The sequence below is a fragment of the Corvus cornix genome, chromosome Z, assembly GCF_000738735.6.
Source record: "Corvus cornix cornix isolate S_Up_H32 chromosome Z, ASM73873v5, whole genome shotgun sequence".
NCBI lineage: Eukaryota > Metazoa > Chordata > Aves > Passeriformes > Corvidae > Corvus > Corvus cornix.
Genome location: NC_046357.1, coordinates 123,970 through 145,617, shown reverse-complemented (window position 1 = coordinate 145,617; position 21,648 = coordinate 123,970). Strand labels below are relative to the sequence as shown.

Below are 21,648 nucleotides of genomic sequence, written 5' to 3'. Positions count from 1 at the left end.
GCAACCCGAATGCTTGATCATTGAGTAAAAATGTTAGTAAAATTACATTCTTGCGTACTTTCAGTCCACTTTGAACAAGTTGCAATACCAGAGAGGTGAGAATTCGCCTCAGATCATCTATCCGTTTTCAGTGATCACGATCACTCACGGGAACATCTCCTGGGGGAGGCTCTTCTCGAGCAGCCCCTCCTCATCCTCCCTAAAGGGCGCAAGGTGCCTGACCCTTATGCTGCACGCCTGGAGAGCGGCAGCAGGCTGGGGGAAGTTATGTCAAAGAGGAGAGTCCATGGCCGTTCTGGTTGCAGCTGGATAAAGCTGTTTCTCCTCAAAGCGAGACGCCTGCCCTCAGTGTCGTCTAGGCTTCGTCTGGTTTATGCCCCAGCTCCCGGTTCGAAAGCCACGTTCGTCCTTCTCAGCGTCAGCCGGGGACGCTGCAGGAGGTCTCGCCCTCGCAGTCGGATACACAACACTCCCATTTCAACACGGGTACAACCACACCCGGTCCGTTTCCTCACGGTGTCCACAGGGCCGGCCGAGGGGGCGCCACGGCGCGCTCCCCTCAGGGCGCGGGGACCACGCTCCCCTCAGGCGGATCCCGCCCGGCCGCCCCGTCCCGCGCTGCCCTGCGCTGTCCTGCGCTTCCTTCCGGGCGGCGGCACCGCCCCGGCGGGGAGCGATGGAGCGCGGCGCGGCGGGGCCGCTGCCCCTCAGCCGCCTGGCCGAGCCGCTGCTCCGCAGGCTCAGCGAGCTGCTGGACCGCGCGGCGCCCGGCAAGGGCTGGCGGGAGCTGGCGCAGCGAGCGGGGAGCCGCGGCACGGTTCGGCTGAGGTGAGCGCGGGCAGCGGCGGGGCGCGGGCAGCGGCGGGGCGCGGGCAGCGGCGGCACCGCGCGGGCCAGCGGCCGGGGTTTATCTCTCTCTCTAATCTTCTAAAACTCTGAAAGTCCACTTGATAAGTGAAGGTATCACCACATACGGAAGGTATCTCGGCCCCAGGTTTGCGTGGCACTGTAATTTAATGAAAGAAACGTTGATGAATCTTCTTTGTGCGAATATGTAACCTTGTATTCCCTTTAGGTAGCTGTCATCGTTTTCTTATTTGTGTTGATTGAATTCGCTGTGATTGAAAATGCGTTAAGACAACACCAAAGTTGAAACTCTGAAGTTCAGACGCAGTTAACTGACGGTGGGTTAGGCTGGGCTCCAGTAGTCAGTTGTTTTAACAACTTTAAAATCAGTCTTCCTGTACTTTGAAGTTGAGAGTCTGACTCACTCTCTACGGCTTCTGAACTAGGCACATGGAAATGAAAGGTGCTGTACTACTTTTTCTGCTGAAACTTTAAAAGTGAAAATTAGAATATTTCTTAATACATTTGCTGAAAATTGTGAGGTATATGCATCTCTTGCAGCATCCAACTCACTAATACCAGTTTCTGTCTGTGGAGGTACCACTGAATAACCTCTGAACTCCTGAAGGAAATGCTGCAAATATGTTCAAATCAGCTAGGAGTTTCCCATCTCCATTTTTAAAAATCTTTTTATTTATCTACAAGTGATTGTTAACCCAGGTCCTTTCTGAGAAAAAGGAATTAAGAAGGTCTATGCCATGTCTTTCTCGCATTATTCCATAGCCCTCTGGATTTGGAGCAGTGTTCCCTCCAGGTGCTGGAGCCAGAAGGCAGTCCCAGCTGGAGTCTCCTGAAGCTGCTGGGGGATCGGGGCTGCACTGTGGTGGAGCTGGCAGAGTCCTTGCAGGCCCTGGAGCACACAGAGGCTCTCCGATGTCTCAGCCATTCAGGTCAGTTCTGGGCTGTGCTTTCACTGCAGCTCTGGATTTTACACTGGAAACACTCAAGTAACTAATTTTCTACAGTAACTAAAAACATCTTTAGTGCTTGAATTCTGGTAGTTGGGATCCAGATGATTACCAAGGTAATTGGCTCATCTGATTCTGAGGTTAAAAGTAAGCCAAGCCTTCATGCAGCATTGTTGCAGACTTGGACTTGGCTGCATGGATATGCTGGCTGTTGCCATTCCATCTGCTGACTGGGGTTTGGTGTCAGCCTGTGCCTCTGGGAGATGCTTATAGACCTGAGATGGACAGACAGGTAGTGCAGCTGGCACTTGGGTCTGGAGGTGTCAGTAACTTATCCCAAGTGAAGGGGAAGGATCCAGTTAGGGCAGTTCTGGTACATGCTGGATTTCGTCCAGCTTGCTAACTGGACAGATAAACTTAGTTTAGAACTAGATTTTTTTCTGCTAACACATGGACTTGATGATCCCTGTGGATCCCTTGCAGCTCAGCATATTCTATGATTCAGTGTGGTTGTTCACAAAGTCTAGGAAGTGGGGCAGCACAAGGAGATGATACACAAGTAGGACCATGGGGATCATGTGCTACTTGCTGTAGTACAAAACCAGAGCCGTCTCTTAGGTCCTTCTTCTTCAGGATGGGGTGAAATTCAAACTCCTAGGAAATGAAAAAAGCTTCTCTGAATGGGAAGTGGAAATGAGACCGGCAAGCTCCCTGCCATGCTGATGGCTGTCCTGTTCTTTGGACAGTGTGTGAGAAGAAGCCATGGGCTGAGAACCATTGTTAGGACAATCTTGGGATTTTTAAATTCCACGATATGTACAGGAAGTGACTGTGTAGTGCTGAATAAACTACAGGAAAAGAAATGAAACTGTGAAGAAATTATGGATCAGATTTCTTAGAACTTGTTTAGAATGCTTCTGAGGAGTGCAAAATACTTATCAGGAGAATTTTCTTTTTTTAAAAAAAGTGGAAGTTTTGGAAAGAGCAAGTCTTGTTAATTTTTCTGTCCTTTAAATTGAAATAGTATAATTGCTGTTTGTATTGGTTGTTAGAGGATTGTGATGCTCAAAAACTACTTAACACACTCAGTTTAACTGTGGAAAGCAGCAGAGGAAGTGTTGAATGAGGAACTGAGGTAGTAATCTCCAGTGCTAGGTGTAGAAGGAAGTGATTTTGGAGTAAAGAAGGCAAGGAATTTTGAAGTGTTGCAGCTATTTTGGAGTAGCTGCTGGTGTGTTCCACTCTTTCAGAGTAATCCTGTGTGTGGAGATAGCTGATAGAGCCCACTGCCCTGCCAGGCAAGGTTATGTGATTTCCAAATGCCATGTGGTCTCTGTTTCGGGCTGTTGCCTACATGGGTTCTGGTCTAGTTGTACCATCCAGAGCAAAGAATGCTTCAAATAATGTTTTTTAAACTTTCTGTTCTGCCGTTGACTTCCCCCCCTTCTTCTGATGACCTTGGCTACACCAGTGGATCTGTTTTTGGGATCATGCTGTAACAAGATCTGGAATGGTTTAGGTTAAGAAAATAACTGCATCATGTCATAGTTGCTCTCCTGGCAGTTAAGATTTGAAGTGGAAAATTTTACCTTGCAGAAAACCCCCACCCTGTGTTCTGGAGGAGTTAGAAGCATAAAGCTGAAACCAAGGATTCAGCTCATAAGAGTCCATAAGGAATAGCAGGAAAACACACTCTGTTGGACTTAAACTCTGACTGCTTTGACTTCCTCAGGCTGGGCCTAATCTTAATCTGAACAGCTCAAAGAAATTGTTGGGAGTAAGCAAATGCTTAAAACTGGAAATATCTTTCTAAAAAGGGATCTGTGATACCATAAGATGTATTATTTCCTTTAAAATTAAAATATCTGAATGATCTACTTTAAATCTTTTATGAGCTCCATCGAGTACTGATTGATTTGAGCATGGATTTTGTGTAGTGGAAGACAATTTTGAATGTCTTTAAGTAATATAACTAATTGGAACTGTGCATATACATAGTACAAACAAACTATTTTCAAGTATATTTAATGACAGAAATGTTCTTTGCTCCAAGGGCAATTTAAATGCAAATGTAAATTATGGACTTGTATTTTTTCATAACTTTCCTATGTGTAAATTCTGTCTTAAAGGTATAAAGATCATTGTACAGCCAGACTCTCAAGCAGTGCTCTCTGGTCAGATTGTCAAGCTGTGCTGCTGGGCAACAGGACACCCATTTGTGCACTACCAGTGGTTCAAGCAGGAAAAAGAGGTCAGAGTTCGTAAAGAATGTAGGGTTTTTAAATAGTGAAAATAACACATAATGATTTTGGATTACCCTTTTTTTAAAGACACTTAACTTACAATAAGAGAAGATTGTTGTATATACTCATAAAACCAAAATTTTAAGAAATGCTGGATAATGATCCTATGAGTGTGCTAAAACAAAACAGTGATTCCTTATATTCGCACCACATTGCTCCTGGGGGCTGTGTATGTGGAATGGGGCAGAAAGGAAGCTGTAAGTTCAGTTGTCTCTCAGCCTACCAGTAAGTTTCAAGTAAGTGAAGGAGTTGAGGATGGTGTTATGGACTTGGAAATAAATATTATAATGCTTGATCCTGGTTTAGATTAACCAATTGAAATGGAAGTATTTTTGGTTCACCTGTGATGCAGGTTCCCCATGGTAATTCTCCAGAACTGGTTTTGAGTCCAGTGAGTGTAAAGGATTCTGGCTTTTACATCTGCCGAGTGAACAGTGAATCTTCTTTCATGTTCAGTCGGTGGGCACGCCTTGAAGTTTGTGAGCTTCAGGATACGGCTCATGGTAAGTGGCAAAAACCCCTTCTGAAAGTGCCTTCCTGCTTCCTCGAGGCACTTGGGTCCCTGTTGCTGTGCTTAGGTTGTCTGACACTTCCTTTTCTTTTTACTTGCTTTTTATTTTTTTAAGGGAGCTTAATGGGTTTGCCTGAAAACAAGTTGTGCATTTGTATTCAGCCTCAGCCACAAAACCTGACAGTGGGGGATGCTTTGGTACTAGAATGTGGAGCTGTTGGAAACCCAATTCCTCATTACCAATGGTTCAGAAATGGATTTCCTTTGGCAAATGGGAGCAAAAATGTCTACACAGTAAGTTACGGCAGTGGGCCAGCCTTGGGAGCTAATGTGTAACCACCTTGAGCTTACTAGAGAAAGTTCCCTTGAAGAAAATAATTTCTCCAGAACCTTGATAACTTCTGACAAAGTGCTCACTTGAAGTGCTGCTTTTCGTTTTTTTACTCTTTCTTGCCTGTGGGCTTAGATGCAAGGATTAAATACTTGAGGCAGGTATTTTTTGGAGGTCTGTTGGGATGATTGTGATGATGCTTGCATAGGTAACTTACGTGGATGTGGAACATCAAGGAACATATTGGTGTCATGTATTCAATGACCAGGAGGACGAAGACAGCAAGAAGGTAGAAGTCATTATAGGTAAGGAGTTTTTCTGTTTCATAGAGGTCAGCTCCTTTGTCCATTTCTTCCACATCATTAGAATTTATTTTTGAAGCCTTCAGTATTAAGCCAAGCACATGCCTTCTATATTTTAAGTTTATCAATTTGTTAAGACACCTGTGCCTGCTTCCAGCAAATGGAATTTTACGGCTTTGGGTTTTTATGGTAACCAGCACAGAAGTGCTATCCCTTTTTTGCATTGCCAGCATGTATGTGGCTTGTTAGCAGATGCAAGATGATTTATGCTTTTTGGCAACTAAAAGCCACTTTAGCCCTTGCTGGGGACATGAACTCTGTTACATGGAGTCCTTCAGCAATCGGGACAGGTGAGATTGTTCATTTCAAGTGGAATGAATGAATAGAACACGTTTCAGTGCATGTGTATTTGCAGTGAACTGAAGAGGAGCAGATCTGTTTGTATAGCTTCCAGATCTATTTGGCAATACTGTTGTGTAATTTCCTTACCTCAGTAGTTTAGTACTCCTCAGTTTCAGGAATAGTTACTGTACAGTGTTATGGTCAATGCAGATTTACTCTGCTGTAAAGTGAGCCAGATTGCAGAGCAGCTTGACAGTGCCCTTTGTCTTCCACTTTGTGTGCTAACTCTCATAACTGAGAGCTCTTGTCTTCCATTTTTTCCCCCTCCTTAAAACACAAGGAAGGAAAGCTATGGCAGTGGAGTGCACAGAAGGTAAAGTAAACCTCTAGTTGTGAAGCAGTTTTCAAAATCAGTGATGGGGATGACAGGCTGTTGAATGTGTTGCTGAAAAGCATGTGTGGGTTAAGAGCTTGGGTTTAAAATGATGGATAATGCAACAGTCTTTCTGCACGTGCTTCTCTCTTCTGTTCTTCTAGACACCATGATCTAGAGCACACAGGAGAAAAACCAGGCTACTTTCTTCTTTTGTGGTATTCAAATAAATGTAAAGATCTGGAGATTTCTTTGGTGGGGCTCAGGAGGCAACATCCTAGCAAGAAAATCTGGAGATGTTCAGGAACCTGGGTGATCTTAGAGAGCTGGCTAGAGCTAGTTCCAGTGTCAGCTCCATGTCTGCAGAAGTGTTTCTAGCAACTTTCTTAGGATGATTTCCATTCTCGTTTGCATTGTTGCAATGGGGAGGAAGAAGTGTGTGTATTGTCACATTTAATGTTGGTACCATCCCTTGACTACTGAGCATCTCAGAGTCTGCAATATTCACAGCACAGGGGATTGTGTACAACAGCGTGTGGCTGCTCCGAGAGACCACTGGTGCTTCAGAGATGTTAGTTTTCTTTTCCCTGCTTTCCAGTGTTCTCAGAATAAAGAGATGAAACCCCTGGTAACTTAGAATGTTTGAAAACTGTGTCTGAAATCTTACTGAATACAGGTAGCTTACCAAAATCAGATTTTTTGCTCAGGATGTTGCTTTTTCAGCAGCCCTTCAAACATCTGTTCTTCAGTGGGATGATTCTGATGCCTTGTTCCTTGTTCCTTCAACCTTCTTGCATGCCTGTGGGATTGAGGTGTAGTAACTGTTTCCCCCCTTTGTTTTTACATCTACTGTACTGCAATACTGTGTCTAGCACAGCTTAATGTATTGCTATAGGATTTTCTCTTCTCTGTGTGGAATAAGCACAAAAGGTTTGATTTGCAGAAATGCAAAGCCAAAAGTATTTTAGAAAAGTAGTTTGTTTTCTGTGTTCGGCTGTGTTTAATAATGGCATGGCACTTACATTTTTATTAATAAAATGGGGTTTCTGCTTCTTGTTTAAACCATGATTTTATTGGTGTTTTTCTTCACAGAAGATTTAAGTGATCTTCAGGAATCAGGTAAGTGGTAAGTTTTGAAAAACTTTAATTTTGCATCTTCATTTTAAGTTACAAGTCACTGAAGCCTCGCTGGGTTACAGTATAAACTTTACAGTATTTGGATGTATCTGTAACTGAGAATTGAATAGGAGCTGATACCACCTTAAGAGCAGCACCGCTTTCTAGTTCCAAGAGATTTAACTGGAAGCATATAGAGAATCATAGGGGTGCTGTTCATAAAATCACGCAAGGCTGCACATGAACTTACACAGATACAAAGGGAATTACCTTTCTTGTCTGTGGTTTCTTGGGACTCTCAGTTTTAGCACATTGCTGCTTTCTCAGATAATTAAGGTGAAAAAGATGTGAGGTGTCTGGCTGTCACTCATAATATGTTGAATGGCATATTTCTTGCAGTCATGTTGGAGTCAGCCGATGTGATTTGAAGCCTGTTAGGTGTTTATTGTAGAAGTGTAGATCCATAATGTTGCTCCAGAAGGCATTATCCCTAATACAGTTTTCCCAAAATCTCAACTCCCAAAGATAGTGCCCTGGGTTAGACATCAAATACGTTTATGTTTGCCCAGCCTCAGTTTCAATCACTGAAGGGCTTCTGTCATACTGTGTGATGTTATCCAGGTGTACCACTTTGGCACACTGCTTACTGTTCTTCTTGACACAGCATTGGCTCTGCCACCCCTCTGTGAAGTACAAAATAAAAGAATTTTCACGTCCAGATGGTAATCTCTGCTAAGCATCCTTCACCTTGCATGTCTGCATTTCGTTTGGAGAGGATGAACTGTTCAGATGTCAGTGAAAATGCCAATGTGCAGTTTGTGAGATTCAGCATCTATTCTTTCTTAATCTATATAACTAGCTATTCACATCCTGTCAGGCTGTGTGCTGGAAAGGGTGAAGGAAATCAGCTAAAGAACAACAGCAATATCAACAAAACACCCCCAAACCCTGCCAAAAAAAAAAAAAAAAAAAAGAGGGCTTTTTCTTGCATTAAACTAGTAAAGTGTTAGACAAAGCAGTGCCACTAGACTGTGGCTGTGGGGAATATGCAGTTCATTTTCTGTAGTCACTGACACGCTGTTCTTTTCTTCTATTTCAAGCAGACCCACAAGAAGAGTCAAGTCACAGACCTGTGGGTAAGTAGTTTTGTGCTGGAATGGCTGTATGTATTTGACACCCAGGTATTGCTTCTACTGACACAGTGCAAGACCTGTGGGGCAAATAGAGAGCTGCAGGGAGGGAAAGCTGTCGATGTTTGCGTAGTCCATTTACAATGCTTGCTTGCCCTTTCAGGAGTAAACTGTGCTGAGGGCACCAGTATTTTTAGTGACCCTGTGAAGCATCTGCAGCTTCTCATCTGTTTCAGTTTACTGCTTCAGATTCCTGTGGCCAGTGTGTGACTCCATTCCTTTGAACGCTGGGAGGCAGTGGTATTGGGATGATGTGATAGAAAGGATTGCTATCCTGTCTGCTGAGGAAATGCTGTCCTTGCAAGCTCAGCTCTCCCTGTTCCATCATGTGGATGCTTTGATGCTGAGCTGAAGCTCATAAAGAGATGGATCGCACATGTGCTATGACGAATAGTTGCTAGGATTTTTAATCTCATTCTTAAATTTGCACTGTACACTTGAGTGGTCAGGCATGTTGTCCTGTTGATACTGAACCAGGTGGAAAGGCTGCTGGCCACCGTCAAAAATTTATGCCTCTTCCAGGTTCATCAGTGTTAGGGGGAGTGTGAGTGCTCCCCTCTCATGTGGATAAGTTTTCGTCTTCAGGCTGAAAAGAGAGTTGAGCTGTATTGTTGATGTGGGATGACTTGTAAAATCAGATAAAATATTGTGCCTGAAGTGAGATTGGATACTCTTTTCACTTTGGAAAACCTTCAATTTAAAGGTGTTGAATCCATGGAATATATAAATGTGACATGTTTTTTTCTCTGTGTGTTTTGGCAGCCACAGACAAGGTGGCTCTGTTAATAGGAAACATGAGCTACTGGAATCATCCCCAGCTCAAGGCTCCAATGGTAGATGTCTATGAATTGACCAGTTTGCTAAGGCAGCTGGATTTCAAAGTTGTTTCTTTGCTGGATCTTACTGAGTCTGAGATGCGAAATGCAGTGGATGAATTTTTACTTCTCCTAGATGAAGGAGTTTATGGTAAGAACACGTAAAATCCCTTCTGAAGTAGGTCAGTTTTGTATGTATCAAGTAGCAAACATCTGGTATTTGCCTCTCCTAAACAAACTTCAGGCTAAATATGATGCATGTAGAATGGGAAGAATAAGTTAAAGGCACCCACCAGCATATCCTCTGATATCCTTTGGTTAAAATGTTATTGTTCCTTTGCTTTTAGAGCAGACCAAATGTTTGAACTTTTTTCTTTAACCACACCTAAAACTGCAATGCAGGCTTTTGTTTTCTTTGATAGTACTGATAGTACTTTGCCTAGATTTGATTCTGGGGGACAAAGCACAAGACAGAAGTCAGGGAGAGCATGATGGAATTGATGCATGGAGCAAAAGCCTTCATGTCTTGCATGGAAAAGGCCAAGAATGACCTGGTTTGGAGTGTAAGAAAAGTTCTTACATTTTCCACTGACTGCCACTATTTTTTCATTTTTCTAAATTCTAAGATTGTATAAAAAAACTCCAGGAATTATTTAGGACAGAGAGCAAAAAGTTTTGCCAGGTCCCCTATTTAACAGATTGCAGAATTCCTGTAGTAAAAGTCCATCTGAGAAAACATTATTTGATCCCTTTTTGGAACGCACGGTCAGCTTATTTCTTAGTATGACTTTTTACGGGTGTGTTACCTGATGCTCTGTCTGTGCAGAACTGGCTGCTCTGACATTTGGGCATTTATATCTGAGCCAAAACCTGCCTGACATGAAGCCTCAGTCTGGCAGCAACATGAGGCTTTTGAGAGCTGTTTGCTCTTTCTATTCCCTGGGAAATAGATGGGCTTATCTATTTGGGTGAGCTTTAAGGTTTTTACACCTTCTCAATTTTTCTCTATAACTGTGGACATTTTTGCAGTTGTACTTTTTCAGCTAGTTGATTTAAAAGGTAAACAGAACAGTTTTTCAGTGGTGTTTGGCAATAACTATTTCAGTTTAAATCATCATTTTGTTCTTTCTTCATGGTGGCTATTAATGGCTTAAAGCCTGTAAAAGATGCTGTCAATGCACAAATAGGTAATGATTTATTGCCTTTCTAGTGGGCATAGCTTCAAATAGAAGAGGCATAGTGACTACTGCTGTTTAGTCTGTGCTACATATAAACCTGATGCCTACTAGGTTGTGTAATTCTGGCTTACTGCCAGGAAAGTGGCATTTCAGATGCTGGTCCTTAAGGGCAGGAGTAGTAAACAAAGTGATGATGATTGTCTCCTCTGATGTCTTAGTCTGTGCTGTTCTAAATGTAGGCTGCAATTAACATTGTATTCCACACAGGGTAAAAGCATAGACCCATATGTTTGAAAGGCTAAAAATATTTAGGCTGCTTAGTTTTTAAATGAGAGGGACCGAGGGAGGGAGAGAGGCGGATATCACTTAAATGCTGACGTCTCTGAGGAACTTGAGCCTACTTAAAATTGTTGTGTGTGAGTCTCTGTTGAGGCCCTCCAAACATGTTTACTCCACTTACCCCAGGTATGTGCAGATTTATTTCTGATGTTGAGCTCAACATATTAACTGTTGCAGGTACTTGGCACATAGCACAGTCATCTGCCGAGGACAGAAAAGGAATGTAGTCAGTCAGTCCCATTACTTACAGAATACATGCTCAGATACATATAATCTCAAATATAACCCTGATTTAGGTCCAGATCCAAACTCTGGAAATCACATTAAGACTTCCCTTTTAACTTAGGGCCTGACACAAGGTCATGCAGTTGCACTTCATACCTTATTTAGCTCTCTTGAAGCTTGCCTCTCTTGAGGCTCAGGTAGCCCTCATATTTTCATTTCTTGTAGCTATGTGTAATGAAAAGGTGAAAACATTTAGCGTGCCCACCTCCACAAGCTAAATTAACAGTAGATCATCTTGGTATATTAGGGTGAGGCTTATTTTGGGTTTTCTCTGAATGTGCCAGAGCTGTAGGTGACTTAAATTTCTCAGCAAATTTTAGTAAGAATAACAACATAAGAATATTGTATCTCCAGACAGCATAAATTGTCAGATTTCTGTTGACTTTTATTCAGCTGAGCACTAAATACTAATTGCAGATCTGACCCATAGACTGCTTTGACTAGATAAATAAAAATTCTTTTTAAAAGATGGAATTCGCATCATTAAGGAAAACCAGCACTGGGAATAGGCAATAGGAAAATTCAATTAAATCTCACAAGCCTCTGGTAACTGCATTTTATGGCAGTAGAGATTATTGATTCTAAGGTCATCTAATCTTCATGCAAATTTATATGACTTTAATATTGGACATTTTTATTCATATAAGGAAAATCTAAGCCCTAGCTTGCAGTTCCCTTTCTCAGGGTTGAGAAAAAATTTTATTCCATGATCGGGTTGGTTTTGTTCTACAAAAATATTGCATGTTTTATTGAAGATTTTAAATCTTAAAATGTTGTAGACTGTTGTGTAGTGACACATGAGGGACATGATGGCAGGATAATCATTTCTGGCTAGGTAAGCATCAAAGACTTTGTTTGTTTAGTAGACCCAGAAGAGTCATGAGTCTGTAACTAGGAGATACAGCTGCAATCAACTGAACATGAGCCGTTGGTAGTTTGGTAATGGGGATGTGCTCTGGAGTCCTACCAAACTCTTCAGCATTTTTTTTTCTGTCTATGAACTGCAGACTTACTGCTGCTCAGAGCTTTGTAACTGCACATGTGGAGAAGATGTTTTACAGTTGGCACATTTCCTTGTTCCTATCTGTGAGTTACACACATACATAACAAACTGTTTCTATTAGAGGTCATGACTACTTAGAGCATTTTAAGAGTATTTAACTTGGTACATTTGAGCAAATATCTAACTGATTCTATTGCATGTGTGATTTTTGTGCTTCTTTTAATTTATTGTGTTTGTGTATTGTGGAGTTGATGTTGATGTGGCTTGGAGGGGCTTCAGTGAACTCCCTGGCCCACAGTCAGAGCTGTGCATGACGGTTTTGACCTGCTAAAATGGACAGAAGTCTCTGATGCACTGCTCACTGTCACACGTGTTTTGAACTCAGGGCTGTTATACTATGCTGGCCATGGCTATGAAAACTATGGGAACAGTTTCATGGTTCCTATTGATGCCCCGAATCCCTACCGCTCAGCAAACTGCCTGTGTGTGCAGAATATCCTGCGGCTGATGCAGGAGAAGCAGACGGGACTCAACGTGTTCCTGCTGGATATGTGTCGCAAAAGGTATCCCCTGCATTCCGAGGTGGTGAGAGCTGACCTCAGCTCTTTGGGATCTTAACAGAAAGCTGGGTCTCCTGCTGACGAGAAGTCTTTAGGCTGAGAATTTCCTGTACTCCAAAGTTCATGGTTCTGAGAATTCACAGCCTGCACCTGAGTGCTTTTAGCATCAGTAGGATTCATCCACAGACTTCTGCCTGTGGCCTTGGATAGAGAGGTGAACCTGGTGGTTAGAATTTGTCCCCATGGGTACATACCTGCCTCCTGATTTCAATGATATTTATTTCTTTTTTGTTGTTGTTTTTTACAAGTTATAAACAGACTGATCAGATAAAAGTGAAATTGGGCATCTTAAAGAAGAAACGAGAGCCTTTCCCCTGGTATCATTATCTATCTTCTTCATTACAAGGAGGAAGGAGAATCACTGTGATCAAAGGAACGTTAACTTAGCAGAAGGGCTCAAATGAAGTGCTTATTTTAGAACTCTTCAGAGCCATGGATTTTGCTTCTGTACTGAGGATGTTGTGTCTTTATTTAGAGGTTAAAAACCAACTGATTGATGGGATTTTTCTACACAAAGTACTGTGTTCTTTCCATGTTGAGAAACTACTATGCTCAATTAAACTTGCACTTGAAATCAGCTCTTCAGTCAGCACTTCTGGCAGTTGGTCTCTGAGCAATGTTTCATAACAGAAAATTGCTGGTGCTTTAGTATCTGTGGAGCCTCTAAACTTCTCTGCCAATGAAATGCCCATGACCCAATTCAGCTTCACAATCTGCTGTCCAAATAGAAAATCCATTGACGTAAGCCTCGTACTAACAACACCATGGTTGGGGAGGGGGGTGGATTTTAAAAATCATGCAATTTTTGAAATAATCTGAAATGGGTGGATATCAGAATTGTGTTTTGCAGAGATTGCAGCCAAACTCTGCTGGTTACTACATCGTGCCCTTCTCTGGATAATGCATGGTGCCTCTGTCTTTACACTGCCCTCAGGCAGAGTGTTGATGGTGCTGACTTTTGTCTTTTAGCAGTCAGGATTCATTTCAGACTTGTAGGAGTGAAAAAAATTACTGGTTCTGAACTTTGCTTTTTTTGTATTTTGAATTTGTTGCCATTATTAGTTCTCAAATTATTATTTTACTTCCTTGTGTTTCCATTCATTACAGAAATGAATATGATGACACAATTCTCATCTTGGATGCTCTGAAGGTTACAGCCAACATTGTTTTTGGATATGCAACGTAAGGAAGTTTTTCTTCTTCTGTGCCGCAGAAATGACTGAGAATGTATAGCTGATCTTTTCCAGAACTGTGCTGTGGGTCAGTAACCTTGGTCACTTTTCAAGCGCAAAAACTGCTGAATAGAAGAAGTCAGGAGCTTTACTAAAGTTGTCTGTAATAAATGTAAGCTCCTCATATGAGCAGTTTGATGAACAGGTCTGGTCTGTGATGTCATTGTAAGAGAAAGTTCCATCAGCTGCTTGCAAGGGAACACGAAGAGCAGATTGGCCTTGAACACAACCTGGTTTTCAAATTATAGGGTTTCTTTCCCTCATTCCCAACATAAATTTACTGTTAATCATGCAGGTTTTTCAGTGTTTTTTCCTTGTCCAATGCTGATGATCTCACAGGTGCCAAGGAGCAGAAGCTTTTGAAATTCAGCAGTTGGGGTTAGCCAACGGAATCTTCATGAAGTTCCTTAAGGACCGTTTGTTAGAAGACAAGAAGATCACTGTTCTGCTTGATGAGGTTGCAGAAGGTGAACTCCAGCTTACTGCACTAACAGTCTCCTCAGCCTGCATTACTAGAAACAACTTTGCTTCCATGTCCTTCCTCTCATGGTGTATGTGTTACACTACTTAAAGCTCTTGTTGCATTTTGTTCAAATAGCAGGTGCTACTGGGCAGCATATTAACAACATTCCTGATGCTGAGCTTCTTTAATAGTGTTCAATTTTATACTTTGCTCTTCAGTGAACCTTATTTGTTCTGAGTATCTTTCTGCATGGAGCTTTGAATTGTCCATCTACAAAACTGCTCTTCTGTCCTGTGGTGCCAGCTGTCTTGTGGTAGTCCAGTTGTTTGCATGTTCATTTAAACAATTAACAGAATCCCACTTGCCTAAGAGTGCTATAGCAATGATAACAATTTGTTCTCTGAGTGCAGTAAAAAGGGAAATACACTGTGTTAATTTGCCTGTTTCAGTGATGGTATTTTTGAGTTGATGGGAGAAGCACTAAAGTGAAAAGTGTGGAGGGAAGTGTACTGCTTCTGTGAAAACATCTGCTCCAAGCACAGAAGAATGGTGTCATACTGGTAGTGTAGGTGCATCAGCCCAGCTCTGCCCTGGGTTCAGCAGCCTGGGGCAGCTGCAGGTTGCAGAGCTTTGTCTTCTGTTCAAGAGTGCAGGGAAAGATTGACTTGTCAGGCAGCGTGACAAGCACTGCTGTGAGTATTCCCAGGTGCTGAATGTCGGGGAGTATGTGAGAGCTGTGCAGACTGTGCCAGAGAAATGTTCCCATTAAGTGTCCCATGGAAACAGCCCCTGTGGAGAAGGCTGCAGCATGCTGGCACTGTGGTTCCTGCTGTGCCTTTGCCACAAGAGTGCAGTGCTCGCTCATGGTCAGCTTGGTGACCACCAGGTCCCCAAGGTCCTTCCCTGTAGAGCTGCGTCTCAGTGAGTCAGGCCCTTTGTGAACCTGTGCAAGGGATTATTCCTGCCTGGGAGCAGAACTTGATGTTCCCTGTTACTGGACTGCATGACATTCCTCTCTGCCCAGTTCCACAGCTTGTCCAGGACCCTCTAAAGAGCAGTACAGTCTTGTGGGGTATCAGCCATTCGTCTCAGTCATCTGCAAACTTGCCAAGCTGTGTACTCTGTCCTGACATGTGGGTCATTAGTGATGCTGTTAAATAACCAATATTGGGCCCTTGTATCTAAACTTAAAATACCCCCCTTGCCCCCAGTTCTTTATAATAATCTCCTCCAAAGGAATTACTCACGTTCTTGAAATTAGTCACTCTGATTAGGACCTTACCCAGCCAGAGCTGTGATGCTGCTTGGACTGGCTCTGAGGAACAGGGGAGGATGCTGGCCAGGCCACGTGCAACCCCTCGGGGCTCTGCAGAGCTGCTTTGGCCTTCAGGGAAGGAAGGGCTGAGCAAGGAATACTTGTAAAACTGCAACTTTTGATGGATATGCTGGCTCTGGCATAACCACAGCAACCACACAACATTGCAGGGAGATACTTAAGTCAGTTGGAATTGCAGCAGTATTGATTTTGAAAGAACCTCTCTGCATCTTGTTTTTAGATATGGGCAAGTGTCCCCTTACCAAAGGCAAGCAAGCCCTGGAGATCCGCAGCAGCTTGTCACAGAAAAGGGCATTAACTGATCCTGTTCAACAAAGCACATCTTCTGCAGAGTCCCTGGCACGAAACCTGCAGTGGGCCAAAGCTCATGGTACAGTACAGTTTGCTTTTAGATGGTCCTACTGCCATGATGGGAGAAGGGAGAGCATGTACTATTGAATGGAAATGGAAGAAATTCAAGGTTATAGCTGCATTTTCATTACTGTGTTCAGTTGGAAGGTTTTGTGTTGGGATTTACCCCTACATGAGATAGTAATGAACAAGGTGACATGTAGAATTCATGTATATTCAGTATATTTAAGACCACTCGGACAGTGGAGGAGAGACTTTTGGGTTGTCTACCTTCTGGGACAGTCTCCCAGTACTGTGTGTCTAGCAGTGACATTTGTAAGATGGCGTTGATCTCATTCTAAAGTCATCACCTAAAACAGCCATGTGAACTGTATGGTAAATGTGCATGATGAAAAGAAGTTTTCAATGTAGACAACTAAGAAAAATAAAATAAGACTGAGATGAGTTCCAGGCTTCCTAGGCTTCTTTTAAGAAGGGCAGTGGGGTTTAGGACCTTTTTATCTTTTTTTTCACCTAAACTTGTTGGAGTGCATCTTCAAATTTCTTTGACAGTTGGCACAGAGGGTCAAGGATGGCATTTCTAAGACCACTCATCATATAGGAAGACTCTTTCAGAGATGCAGATGTTTATTTGTGATACCGAGCGCTTAATTCTTGTTTGTTAAATGGTTGAAAAAGAAAAATGCATATGCTAAGTTTATATTTAGACTGTAACAATGTGTTATTTATTGGCAGAGCTTCCAGAAAGTATGTCCCTTGAATTCCAGTGTGGTGTTCAGATTCAGTTGGGGTTTGCAGCCGAGTTCTCCAATGTCATGATAATCTATACACGGATAGTAAAGAAGCCCCCTGAAATCACAGCTTGCAGAGCCCACATTACAGACTTCCCACTCGTAAGTGCTTCCTGCTGCTGTCTCGTGATCTTGCTCCACTGAAGTTGAAAATTTTCTGTTCCACCCATATCAAGCTGCAACTTGTATAATAAAATGGGTCTAAAGTGCTGCAACTTCTCAAACTGAAAGAAGTACTATTTTATGATCTACAAATTCTATACCGTCAATTAAGTTCTCTTTTTTTTTTCTTGCAACAGGACTTGGATGTAGATCCTAAAGAGGCCAATAAAGGAACTCCTGAGGAAACTGGAAGCTATTTAGTATCAAAGGACCTTCCCAAACACTGCCTCTACACCAGGCTGAGTTCACTGCAAAAACTAAGGGTTAGTATCCACTAGTCATTACAAGTTTGCCCAGATAATTGACACTAATTATGTTGCTTTGCAGTTCTGTTGAGGCAGCTGTGTATTGTTAGTGTACTAAGTTCTTTGGAGGGAAAGAATGGACAATAACACAGTTCAGTGACTTTAATTTCACAGCTGAAAAGTAAAAGGCAGGGAATTGATGCATATATGCAATCCTGAAACCGGCGTGCAAGGCCCTTTGTATTTGCCTGGCCCATGCTGAACTTGGCCAAGATGGGTATTTTTGTGCAGATCACCTCTTGCATGCTCTGAGGGTGTTCCTATGCCTTTTAGGAAGAACCTGACCTGAAGCAGAGCTGCCTCTTACAAAGTCATTAGTAGGCGATGAAAGTGTTGTGTATGATCAGCCTGTGCTCCTGGGCACACAGTTTTTGGAAGGTTCTCCCTTCAGCAGACTGGGGCACTGCTAAGTGTCTCTGTATCTTTGTGTCATAAACATCTGTGCCAGACACAGCCTGCTATCTCTTCTTCAGTGCTTTTGGCAGTTGAGGTAACACAAGTGCCTCTGGAAATACAGACTGTTCAGTAAACAAGTAGTGAACAAAAGAGGACCTCAGGAAACAAGGCTTGCCCAGTGTGTGTCTCCAGCTCCTAAAATGGTCACTCTGCTTCTCCAGGAGACTGGAGCCTCTCTAAGGGTTTCCTGTAGTGCTTATTTGGAGAGGAAGTATAACTTTTTCTCTCCCCCTCTTTCCTCTTTTATAGGAACACTTGATCTTCACTGTTTGCTTGCACTATGAGTATTCAGGAATAGAAGATACAATGGATGAAAGAAAGGAAGTTAATGTTGGGAAGCCCCTTATTGCTAAATTAGGCCTTCACCATGGATTCAAAACCAAGAACTGTCCCCAGACCTGTTGTATGCCTGGTTATCCTTTTCATAATCCAGTAGAGTTGAGTCCAGAGGCAGCTGAATACTACATCCCTAGTCATTGCCAACCCAATTCCTGTCCAGGTGTTTACCATCCAAACTGTGCTTGCTCAGCCAGCATCACACAACCAGAGACATGTTCCTGCAATGGGACTTCCAGGATACTGGCTTCAAGACATGAAGTACAGCATTATTCACACATTGTGGGAAAGAGTAATGTACCAGTAGAGACCACTGATGATACTGTTGAACTGGAATTCTTCCTCTCTGACAGCCTCAGCTTCTCTGAACAGCAATAGCTGGGATGTCTTTGGAATAGACCAGAGTGGCATCCTTGAATAGAGGGGTCTCCACACTGCCTCTCCATCTTCTGGAGTTAGGAGACTTTAGGACAAGGCCCTGGAGAGTCTAGAGCAGAAGCTGGGAATGAGGTTGTGATGAAAATTTTTCATATCCTAAGAGACCAAACTGGACCAATAGATTTTTTTCTTTTTTTCTTTTCATTTACTCTTTGTTGTTTGATACAGGGAAAAATCTGAACTGCTCAGAGTTTCCTATTCTGTTCTTTGGCCATTGTGTGTTAGGATCAGTCACTGATGTTCCAGTGCCTTGGATGTAGCCAATAAGCAGCTCTGACTGCATTCTCCTCTCTGATGGTCAGATGTCCAGTGTCTGGGAGCATCTGAGGTGGATTAAGATCTGTGCAAGGAGCCCAAAACCTAAAGAGCCAGCAAACTGACATCACTTTTGTTTTTAAGAGAACTACAGATTATCAGAGGGAGCAAAGTCACAGAATCCTACTGTGGTGGATTGTTCTTCTTATGATTTTTTTTTTCTTTTACATAACACTCTTAAGATTTTTGCTGATCTGATACCTGTTTTTTCATGTTCTGGAAGAACACTAACTGGAAAGATGAGGGCAAGTGCCTGCTCATAGCAAGCAGGGTATTGTATGGTCAGTCTCATAGACATGCTGAGGGCTAAAAGTGAATGGGCAAGAGGAGTGAAAGAAGAAAAGGAAAAAAAAAAGCTCACAAGAAAAGTGAGCTTTTATTAGGTCTTTGAAAGTCTTGATGCTTTGAAAATGCAAAAATATTGGGGTGTGAAGAAACTAAAATCAAAGGAAGTTTTCAGATGGGGTAGTAGCCTCTCCTGCACCGGTAATATTGATAAGTAGTATTGCTTAAATTAAGATCCCCATCATAAAAATAAAATAAGTGAATGTTACTGAGGCAGACAGGCCAGTTTCCATCTCCAGTGGAGAATGCTGTGATCTGGTGGCCTGGCAACATGCTGGATGGGCACTGAGGGATGTGCTGGTGTTGCCATAAAACTTTTGAGATGGGGATGTTAATGCATCTTTAACTAGATCTGGTGATCTTCAGGTTGCTCTATGCTGAAAGGTGGATATATGTACATGGATATAGCTATTTCCAGGATGACAGCCATGGTTGAAGTAATCTGTACACGAGCTTGAATTTCTGGTTTTCCTCCTGCAGGGTGTTAAATAGTGCCATACCTATTAATGAATGGGATGTACCTGCATTAACTATTCTGTGCAGTTGACTTGTAAATCAGATTATAGCTTGAGACATGGTCTAGGAGTGCGATATTTAGCTAATACGTTGTCAGTTTCCTAATTTCTATAAAAGCTTATTCTTTTTTCTTACTGTGTAATAAACTGTTGTCCACAAAATTATGTATGTGTGCATATGTAGTTGCTATATTCTTCTACACCTTCCAGCCTTAAAAAGCCCAAAGCTTTATTGAAACAAAACATGTAATAAAAGAATTTCCTTAGCAGAAAAGAAGGGGAAATCTGAATCATGAGCTTCAGCTCAAGATACACAGATCTGGACCTGGGCTGATACCCCTGCTTCTCGAAGCTCTTGCCTCTTGAGAGGTGCAAAGGCATTTGACGAATTCACTGAACTCGAGGGAAATCTTTAATAGGTACCCCTTGGACATATTTGTATATGCATGTATATGTATATGTATGTACTTCTGTGTGTGTGAATTGATTTAAATCCCCTATGGGAAGTATAGTATGGATATTGCCATCTTAGATCTAGAATTAAATTCCTGCTGTGCGTATAGGAATTGAATCATTTCACAAATGTTAAATTAGTCAGCAATTAGGTGCTGCTAAATCCTTCAGGTGTAAACCCCTGTCCAAGTCTGAACCCTGTGACTCAGCAGCAGGGCCTCCCTTAGCCTTTGGCATCCATGGTGCCCGTGTAAATCGTTCTACATTGATTCTAGACAGATTTTCCTCTGTGTGCATCATCCATGTAGCAGTTACCACAGTGAACCCTGCCATTGAACCTCATTACCCTTTTGCACATTTACATTAAACCTGCTTTTGCTAATACCTTTAACAGGGGTTCTTTAAGTGACCTAAACCACTCAGATTTGTCCAAATCATCTGACAAAAGTCTGCCTGTGGCAGTAGTGTGTGTGGTGGAAAACTTTATCTGTCCGAGCCCTCTTTAAAAAGAGAATAGTGATGGAAAGGCATTTTCTCACTGCAGCAATGTCTTTAGGAACTGCTCTAACTGTTTTAATCATTAGTGTTCAGAATTAAATACTCTGGTTCTTCAGGGCAAGCTGCAAGCAGCACCCATTTCCTTTGGCCCAGGTCCAGGAAAGCACTTTAAAAGTTCAACAGGCATAAATTAATTTAACATTTCAATCTCAGTGAAATTGGTGGGATTAAAAGACATGTGTAAACCTAGGAAGTTGTTAAAGCTCTCTTTGGCTTGTGGTGTCCTTTCTGAATTGAAGCCTCAGGGTTTGGTTTTTTCCTGCAGTGCAATTATTTGGATATAATTATTTTTTGCCAAAGTATCTGGTACGCTAAATTAGTTTGCCCTCTTCTTTAGCATTGCTGTATGGTTTTGTATAACTCAAGTGTTTGTCACCTGGGTTTGGACGTTCAATAGGTTTAGAAGAAAGGTTTAAGGTAATCCTTAAATAAACTCAGGCTTCTCTGGCAAAAGAAGGGTTCATGTGCTTCAGAAAGGCCAAGACAATTCTTCCATTGTCCCTCCCCACACTGCAGTAAGGTGGGAGTGCATTTACCTTCTGTACCTCCATAGAGCTCTGCAGGCTGACTCCTCTTGTTATCCTGAGAGTTCTGAAACTGGCTCTGGCTCCAGAAGACCCATCTGCACCATGGAATTCTTCAGTAGGAGATATCAGGGCTAGTCTTGCCGTCTCTCTAGTTACTGCCTTGGTTCATGCATCAACTACTTTTCCTCCTTCTCTCAGCTAATTAGTAACTTTGGCAGCTCTCACATGCAGTAAGCTCCTGGGCTACGTTCACCTTGAGATAAATTCCTCACTGCTGTAATGCGGATATGTTTCAGTATTACTTCTTCCTTGTATAGAATTTTAATTCAGGCACAGTAAGATCTGCTCACTTTTTAGAGTGCAGCATTTTGAGCTCCAAGGTTTTTGCTGGGAATTGGAGATAGGTTTAAAGTATCAGGCGGAGGAGGACAGGTTGGGAATTTCAGGGAGTTTGGTTTGTTGGGGTTTTTTTAAAGATTGATCCTTTAGCAATAGTCTAGGAATGCAGTGAGGACACCTCCATGTTGTGGCAATTAGGCAGTT

The 21,648-nt window shown here is 42.4% G+C and overlaps 1 protein-coding gene across 7 annotated transcripts; it reads left to right on the top strand.

The window, feature by feature from the left end:
* Positions 1-661: 661 nt before the first annotated feature.
* Positions 662-19,732, top strand: MALT1 (MALT1 paracaspase). 7 transcript variants are annotated; one of them, XM_039567027.1, is made up of 17 exons: positions 662-828; positions 1,630-1,796; positions 3,944-4,065; positions 4,470-4,620; positions 4,744-4,922; positions 5,168-5,264; positions 5,944-5,976; positions 7,069-7,095; positions 8,196-8,228; positions 9,045-9,248; positions 12,288-12,465; positions 13,630-13,704; positions 14,094-14,305; positions 15,774-15,923; positions 16,640-16,797; positions 16,995-17,120; positions 17,868-19,732. In XM_039567027.1, exons 1-17 carry the CDS (start codon positions 677-679, stop codon positions 18,330-18,332), a joined length of 2,529 nt encoding a protein of 842 aa, XP_039422961.1. In that variant the 5' UTR covers positions 662-676; the 3' UTR covers positions 18,333-19,732. The 7 variants fall into 7 exon arrangements, with proteins under 7 accessions (XP_039422961.1, XP_039422964.1, XP_039422960.1 ...); XM_039567030.1 differs by having other exon boundaries at positions 8,193-8,228; positions 14,094-14,221; XM_039567026.1 differs by having other exon boundaries at positions 8,193-8,228.
* The last annotated feature ends 1,916 nt before the right edge of the window (positions 19,733-21,648 follow it).

Bases quoted from the DNA above. Each gene is read 5' to 3' on its own strand.
- MALT1 (XM_039567026.1), top strand. From the start codon at position 677: ATGGAGCGCGGCGCGGCGGGGCCGCTGCCCCTCAGCCGCCTGGCCGAG. The intron at 4,621-4,743 runs GTAAGTGGCAAA...TATTTTTTTAAG, and splicing joins GCTTCAGGATACGGCTCATG to GGAGCTTAATGGGTTTGCCT. The intron at 17,121-17,867 runs GTTAGTATCCAC...CCTCTTTTATAG, and splicing joins GTTCACTGCAAAAACTAAGG to GAACACTTGATCTTCACTGT.